This window comes from Calonectris borealis, chromosome 21, assembly GCF_964195595.1.
Source record: "Calonectris borealis chromosome 21, bCalBor7.hap1.2, whole genome shotgun sequence".
NCBI classification, from domain to species: Eukaryota; Metazoa; Chordata; class Aves; order Procellariiformes; family Procellariidae; genus Calonectris; species Calonectris borealis.
The window spans coordinates 2,672,524-2,680,477 of NC_134332.1; the positions used below are offsets into that span (position 1 = coordinate 2,672,524).

Consider the following 7,954-nt stretch of genomic DNA (forward strand, 5'->3'; position numbering starts at 1 on the left):
TGATGGGTTTAAGCAGGCAGGGGACATGGTGAATGCTTTTGGGCCACCAGCAGCAGGTGCCCAAAAGTGTGGAGGGGCGTAGGTGACAGCGGGGGGCACGGAGCTACTTCCTTGAGGATGCTGGGGCATGGGCACGGGTCGGCTCACGGCGGGGCGAGGGGCCAGCCGCGGCGGCGGAGGGGTGCTGGGGGCAGCGGCACGAACAGCCCAGCCGAGCACCCCTAGAGAGTGCTGGGGGGGTGACAACATGGCCGCCGCCGGCGGACTACAAGTCCCAGGAGGCTTCGCGGGGCGGTGCTAGCGGTGGTGCGCCTTCCGGAAGGGGCGGGGTACGTGCCGGAAGGGGCGTGGCGCGTCCCTGTAGCAACGGCGGCGGCCGGCATGGCAAAGCAGTACGACATGGTGGAGTGTCCCTTCTGTGACGAGGTCTCCAAGTACGAGAAGCTCGCCAAGATCGGGCAGGGTACCTTCGGGTGAGCGTCTCGCCGGCCCCGGCCCGCCCCGCGCCCGGCTCTGGCCCTCCCCGGCCCTCCGCGGCCTACCCCGCCCTCGGGCCTGCTGCCCGCGCCCGGCCCCCTCAGCCCCGCGGCCCGCCCGCCCCAGGCCTGAGTGCCCCTTGCTTGGGTGTCTTTTCCCCAGTCACCTCCCTGGCCCTAGGGAACCAGCCTGGCCCCTGAGCCCTCTTTTTCCCACTCCGAGGCCCCGTCTGTTCCAGGCTCTGGCCGAGGAGAGTTACCCTGGAGACAGTCAGGGTGGGGACCTGCAGCTTCGCCCAAAACGTGCAACTTTGCCCAAAATCCTCGTGGGCCTGTGGGAGCTCTGGGTTCTGGGTTGGCTCAGCCAGTCCTGGGGGCCTTTGGTCCAAAGGGAGCGTGGCTGGGCTGGTTAGTGGCTCAGCACACAGCTCTCTGTATGACGCTCTAGTGTGTCTTGTTTGGTCTTATCCCTGGTCAGGAGCATCCGGCTCCTTCCCTTCTTCCTTGTGCTGCTTGCGGATTTGGTTCTGTTTTTACAGGGAAGTTTTCAAAGCCAAACATCGTCAGACGGGCAAGAAAGTAGCGCTGAAGAAAGTATTGATGGAAAATGAGAAGGAGGGGGTAAGTGTGGGAGCGTGTCTGGGCTGTGTTTGGCAAGGTCTGGATTGGGGGGGTCATAGGTGAAAGCTAATCTTTGGGACAGCAGAGATGCATTTTCACTCTGTTCTTTAACAATATTTACTGCTATAATGTGCCAGATCTTGAACCTGTAAGAGCGTGGACAGGATCCCACCCCTGTGGCCTTTTTCCTCTCCTGCTGATACTGTGATAATGTTGGGTCTTGTGGTTGCCCTGCCAGAGTGTAGGGCCTGTTACCACCTTCTCAACTGCAAAGGCACATGGCAGCAATGTGGTGCAGTAGCTGTGTGGTGACTGGGCTGTGCGGGATGGCTGCTGGGAGGTGACGCTGCCCTCGCATTCCTTCTCCTGTGCAAAACCCCATTGCCCCTGGCACAGGGCACCACACTGGCTGTCGTTCATGGAGGAACTGGGTAACGCATGAAAGGCACATACTCAGGGCTGTGCAGAGATGGGACAAACTGAGGAGGGAGTAACAGTGTAAACAGCGCAGGCAGCAGCCGGGGAGGCTGCTCTGCAGCTCGAGCCGGGCTGTACCACGTCCTGTTACAAACGTGCAAGGTGAGGAGAGGAGGGAGGGGTGTCTGCGTGCTGCTCTCGGCACCACCCAAACACCTCTGTCTCGTGGCAGAATCTCTCTCACCAATGGTGGCCTGATGGTGAATACATTTTGGTAATCCCGGTGTTGGTGTTCTGTTTTAAAGCTTGGATTGCCCTTCAGTGACTTGTCACGGTGCTGTTTGAGCAGGTCCCCTGCCAAGCTGCTGCAGTCACATCTCTCCTGTTCTCTAGGCAGAGGTGGCCTGGTCTCCTGCGCTCCTAATCCCTGTCCTCTCTTTCTCCTTTCCAGTTCCCCATCACAGCCTTGCGAGAGATTAAAATCCTTCAACTGCTCAAACATGAGAACGTGGTGAACCTCATTGAAATCTGCAGGACCAAAGGTAGCTTGCGGGGGTCTCTCTTGCGCTGCCTGTTGGTTTTCTTTCTGCCCTGCTTTGCTGCTGAGCAGGCTGGTGTTTTGTGCTGGGAGTGGGGTCTTCTAGCTGAGCACAGGCCTCTGTTCCTGCCTGTGATGTGGGGTGACAGTACACTCATCTTGGAAAACAGTTTCTAAATGAGTTAGGACATTGCTGCAGTCTGGCTGGAAAAAGCTGTTGTCAGTCCTGCTAGGATATGCCTGTGCTGTGGAAAACTCCTGTCTGAGAGGCTTTAAATAAACCAATGCCGGAGAGACTTTGAAGCGCAGGGTTCTCAGCCCGGAGCTGATCTCGTGGCTGTGCACAGCTGGTTCCCTGGCAGGAGCTGGAACCGTCCCTCTCAGTTGGCTTATGATGGTTTGTGGCGGCTCTGAGCTGATGACACAGCTCCAGCTGGAGACTTGCTCGGCGTCTCTTTCTGTGGGTGACAGTAACCGCTCGTGCTGCGAGGGCTGGGACTCCACACGGGGATCTGAGCTGCGCTTCCACCTCATGCAGCGTGCCTCTGCTGCGTGACTGGCATGCTCAGTGCACCTGGCCTGGCTCTGTTTCCCGTGAAATTGCTTTAAAACATTTGCTGGTTTTTATATCTCATTCTCTTATATAGATTTGTACTGGAAAAACAGTTCTGAAAATGACAGCTGATGTTAAAGCCTGCCATTCTCTAGTCAGTCATTTCAGTTAAATAAAAACGAAAGTGGCATGTATCTGGTGACGGTGTTTTTAAAAAAGTCCGGTCACTGAACTGATAGAAATCCCTGGCCTAGGACCGGGAACTCGAAGTTACTCCAGTACTCTACTGCGTGTAGATTATTGTTTGAATAGGTATGAGTAGAAACACTGACAAAAGTTAATTTTTAATTCATTGTTTGATTGAACAATGTTGTGATGATTGCATGTCTAGCATACCTAAAGTAAATATTTTTGCAGGCATGTCAATTGTTTGAGTTTTGTTTGAATTCTGGTTTTCACCCGAATCCACCTTGACCTCAGTTTCCAGTAAAGTAGAAATGTTGCATCTACTGTTCTCAAACTTGAAGCTTTTCTGTTTTTACGTTGGAAAGGTGCGGTAAGGGCTGTATCAGTGTCAGGAACTGCAAACCTAGTCTAGCAGGCACCCTCCTGGCTGGCAGAGGAGGGTGGTGTGTTTCTGTGTGGGCTGAGCTTAGCTGTCATTTTCTGGTTGGAGTTGCTGATCAGGAGGTTTTGCTGATTACAGCTGATAAAAATCAGCCTTTCTTTTTAATAATGTTTTGCATATGTGCTCTAGGAACAAGATTGAAATCGATTGCTTCATTTGAGGTTTTCTGTTGTTGACTTTAAATTGCAATTGGAGTTGGAGTTTTAAATCATTTTGGTTGAGATCAGTCCGTTTTCGTAGATACTATTTGAGGTTGCAGAAAACCTCACTTTCTAATGTTATATTAGACAGATTTTCTCTGTTTCTGCATTTTTCCTGGGGCTGTCTTTGCAGGTGCCTTCTCTATCGCTGATGCAATCAGTGATAGTGCTTGGCTGGCAGCTAGCGGTATGTGCACCTACCGGCCACAGCTCGCAGGGAGGAAACCCCATAGCCGTTATGTGCGCAGAACAACACAAAATGAAGCTTTCAAAGATTTTCATGCCTTTTCCTTGTCCTGTCTTTCACTACTCCGATCCTCATCCCCTATTCTTCCATCGCTAGTTGTGCCTTCTTAGTGCCTCTTTATGAAGCTTGCAGGCTGTGTCTGGTTCTCTGTGTTCCTGTGCCCTGAGGTTTTGTCTAGTGAGCGTTGTATGAGCAGCAGGGTGGCAGGAGGAGCTGTGACGGGGCTAAGGGTCCCTCGCTGACAGTCCCTCCTTGCCTCTCCTGTAGCCTCTCCATACAACCGCTGCAAAGGCAGTATCTACCTTGTGTTTGACTTCTGCGAGCACGACCTGGCTGGCCTTCTCAGCAATGCCCACGTCAAGTTCACGCTTTCAGAGATCAAGAAAGTTATGCAGATGCTATTGAATGGACTTTACTACATCCACAGGAACAAGGTAATGGGCCAGATCTGTGCTGTGCTCTGAGGTCACCCTGCTGTCTGCGGCCTTGCAAGGGTGTCTTAGCACAGGCTGGAGGGAAATCCTTCCTTGTCTTCCACCTCTGGAGTCCGAGTGCCCTGCTGGCATCAGGCACCCAAGGAGGATACCTTAGTGGCTTAACCTTTCGATGTCTGTCCTCGTACAGATCTTGCATCGAGACATGAAAGCTGCGAATGTCCTGATCACACGGGACGGAGTCCTGAAGCTTGCGGACTTTGGGTTGGCTCGAGCTTTCAGCCTGGCTAAGAATAGCCAGCCAAACCGCTACACCAACCGGGTGGTGACTCTGTGGTATCGGCCGCCAGAGCTGCTCCTAGGTAGGAGGTGATGGGCTCTGCCGGCTTCTCTGCCCTTCTCGTTCCCCCGGGTGACTAACAAGGCATCTCCGTTTAGGGGAGCGGGACTACGGTCCCCCCATTGACCTCTGGGGCGGAGGCTGCATCATGGCAGAGATGTGGACCCGCAGCCCCATCATGCAGGGGAACACAGAGCAGCACCAGCTCACCCTCATCAGCCAGCTCTGTGGATCCATCACGCCAGAGGTGAGGGCAAGAGCGCGGGCAAGCTGCGGAGGGCGGGAGGAGAGCTGCAAAGCAGGTGGTGTGGGCAGGGGCCAGGGCCAGGCACTCCTGGGCCTCTTTCCTGCTGTGTGCGCTGCCTGCTGCACGTTCCTGGCACTGAAGCGTGTCTGCTGCTGGCAGGGAGGCTGGGGAAGCTCCTGCAAATGCTATTTGCCTCCTGGGAGCCGAGTGCACAGTGGGACATTTTACTTTCCTTGCTGCTCTGTGTAAACTACAGCTGCAATGTTACTTGTGTTCAACCTCCTAAACATAAGCCTCCCAGACCCCCTTCGGGAGGGGCGAGGTGTGTCCTTGTCTTCGAGCACAGAGAGGGTGCTGGCTGCTCCGAGCGTGAAAGAACAGAACATTACGCGTAGGAATCTGTTCTAGTCTGTGTTTGGGGGTTGTGTCTCAGATAAACACCCTCTGAATTTCTGCTTAAAGAAGGGTTTTTTGTTTTGTGTTGAAGGGTTTGTCTCAGGTCACCTGAGATACTTTGCACTGGTCACCTTGAAAAGCGACTTTAATTCTGGCTTGTGATTTGTGGCATCAGCTCGGCCCTGGTGTGAGCACTCAGCCCTTTCTCAGCTCCTTATTTATCGGCAGCTTGTCCTGCCCTCTTGTGGGGGATCGAGCTGAGGGATCTCTTGGCCAGGGCTGTAATCTAGGGGGTGTGATAGGCGGGTGGTTGTGCAGGCAGCTGCAGAGGCCCGATGCCTCTGTTACATACATTATGTACATACATTGAAGGTGCTTTCTTTTGTATGTAAATACCAGCTGTGGTCTCTCCCAGATCAGGGCTGAGATAAGTGCTGGTGATTGCAGCAGGCTTTGCTTTCTAAGGATAAAAGGTACCACATACATCCAGGTGATATTTAGCAATAAGTTTTGTCATTTTACCTTTCTGGACGTTGTAGCTGGCCTGAGCCGTGCTCTCTAGTAGCTCTTTTGTGGGAGAACCAGAAATCCTGGAGCGTCCTGCTTGCTGTTCCCACACCAGGAGGACTCTGTCCTGACTTGTCCACGTGTCTCCTTTACTGCACTCTTTAGTGCCTCCTTCATGCTGTGGGAACAAGGTCTGCCAGCTTGGAGGTTATAAAATAGTATTGTTCTCTCAGCAGACCTCGCCCTGGTTTGCCTGAGGGTGTTAGCATCAAAAATGGCTTGTCCTTTCCTTTCCCTAACTATTTCTTCCCAACCCTTCCTTTCTGCCCCTTCTAGGTTTGGCCGAACGTGGATCAGTACGAGCTGTACCAGAAGCTGGAACTCCCCAAGGGCCAGAAGCGCAAGGTGAAGGATCGCCTGAAAGCCTACGTTAAAGACCCCTACGCACTCGACCTCATTGACAAGCTGCTGGTGCTGGATCCTGCTCAGCGGATTGACAGCGATGATGCGCTGAACCACGACTTCTTCTGGTCAGACCCCATGCCCTCGGACCTCAAAAACATGCTGTCCACTCACAACCAGTCCATGTTCGAGTACCTGGCCCCACCGCGCAGGAGGGGTGGGCACATGCCCCAGCAGCCGGCTAACCAGGGCAGGAACCCGGCCACCACCAACCAGACTGAATTTGACAGGGTGTTTTGAGTGGGGGCTTCCCCAGCAGGGTCCTGGCTGGGCTACTCCGCAGGTTGCGTTGAGTGGGGATGTCCCGGCGAGGTCTTTCTGTCTGGGAAGGGACTTTCTTCAAGGCAAAGTGCCTGCTGGCTTTAACCGAGCTCTGCTGTTTCCTCTCCTCGTGCAGCAGCTCAGCCACCGCGCAGCTGCATGACTGGGGGAGGTGACGCCTGCGAGCCTGGGGTTGTTTCTCTGCAGCTTTGGCACAGAGCCTGTGTCCCCCCTGCAACAGTCTGTATTGGTTATGTTAATCTTGCGGATCGATTGTTACGGACCTCGTGATGGAGAAAGTGGCTCTGTCAGTGCTGGGGCTCTTGGCAAACGGTGCTGTGCTAGCAGGACTGGGAGTAGCTGCCCTGGACCAAACTGGGCCCTGCTGGGAGATGTCTCAGCTCGGTTGGTTGTAGCTCTTGCACGGTGTATCCTTTCAACACTGAAGCGTTGATGTAGGACGAGGTAGGTGCTTCTGAGTAATGCGGAGGTGTCCTGGGGAAGGCAGAGTCACTCTAGACAGCATGACTAACTCTTACTGGAGTTTGGGCTCCAGCCTAGAAAGGGGCTTACTGGGCAAACCAGAGGGGTGGCTGGCAGAGCTGGTTGCTTCATACAGCCAGGATTTACAGTGGGAATCGTTGGTCTCTGTAACAGCACGCGGCGTCCATGCTTTCTTCATTGCAAACTGCAATTAGGAGTCTTGTCGGACACACCCAGCCTGCTGCGTGCTTTCCCCGTAGCGCTGGCTGTGGCAGGAGTTTGGATGGGGAAGGGAGTTGCGAGTGCTGGCCTCAGCCTGGGCTGAGACCTGCCATCCCGCTGCCTGCAGGGATCTCATGGTGGCGTGGCAGTGTTGGGAACACTGTGCTGGGAGCAGGGTGACTCTTTAAACACTTGCATGTCCTCTCCTATGTCCTGGAGCTCTTTGCATGAGTCTAGAGCAAGACCGCTGCCTTCCCCGGATGCAGCGACCAGCCCGAAGCACTGTGATGGTGTCTGCACACCTTCTGCCAGAGCTTGTCGGGACTGTCTCGTACAGAGCGGGTGCTCCTTCACAGCCCGCTGCAGCGGAGCCGCTCGCTGAACACTTTGTCTTCCATGGCTGTCAGCTGCAGCTGGCCGTCTTCTTGGTGAGCCCCATGGATCCCAAGACTTTCAAACAAATAACGTGTACAAAATGCAGCGCGTGATAACCTTTGGCATTTGATAGGTTGTCCGTTAACTAGACTAATGGCAAAAGCCACGTCGGTAGCATAAGGTCTCAGGGGAGGAAGCGGTGGTGAGCGGGGCCGTTCTCAGGACAGAAAGTGAGGATGATAAAGGACGTGTACAAGGTAAATCTCTCTTGGTGCGGGGCTCCGAAACAGTGCCTGGTTGGGGAGACTTGGTTTCTTTGGAAAAAATGAAGTTGGTTGCAAGCAATAAGCCAGTTGACTTCTGCCGCTTGTGAATAAACACGATCCTGTCCCAAACTGACCTTGTGTCACTCTTTTGCCTCAACGGAGAAAGCAGCCGGAGTGCTGTAAAACAGCACCTCTGTGATCTGTGAGGACAGGCACCCAGGTTTGGGTTTGGACAGTCCCCTCGCCGCTGCTCCCCTCTTGGGGGTCCGCAGCTCTGTCTG

At 54.2% G+C, this 7,954-nt stretch overlaps 1 protein-coding gene across 1 annotated transcript; it reads left to right on the forward strand.

Annotated features, from left to right (window-relative positions):
• The first annotated feature begins 336 nt into the window (after positions 1-336).
• On the forward strand, positions 337-7,802 carry CDK9 (cyclin dependent kinase 9). The gene is made up of 7 exons (XM_075170374.1): positions 337-473; positions 1,016-1,097; positions 1,966-2,056; positions 3,948-4,114; positions 4,305-4,476; positions 4,553-4,701; positions 5,941-7,802. The coding sequence occupies exons 1-7, from the start codon at positions 382-384 to the stop codon at positions 6,304-6,306; spliced, it is 1,119 nt and encodes a 372-aa protein (XP_075026475.1). The 5' UTR covers positions 337-381; the 3' UTR covers positions 6,307-7,802.
• Positions 7,803-7,954: the final 152 nt, after the last annotated feature.

What these genes read in the sequence shown, in the direction of transcription:
- CDK9 (XM_075170374.1), top strand. Translation starts at nt 382, where the DNA reads ATGGCAAAGCAGTACGACATGGTGGAGTGTCCCTTCTGTGACGAGGTC. An exon ending in TGAAATCTGCAGGACCAAAG is followed by an intron (nt 2,057 to 3,947) that starts GTAGCTTGCGGG and finishes CCTCTCCTGTAG; the next exon opens with CCTCTCCATACAACCGCTGC. An exon ending in GTGGATCCATCACGCCAGAG is followed by an intron (nt 4,702 to 5,940) that starts GTGAGGGCAAGA and finishes TGCCCCTTCTAG; the next exon opens with GTTTGGCCGAACGTGGATCA.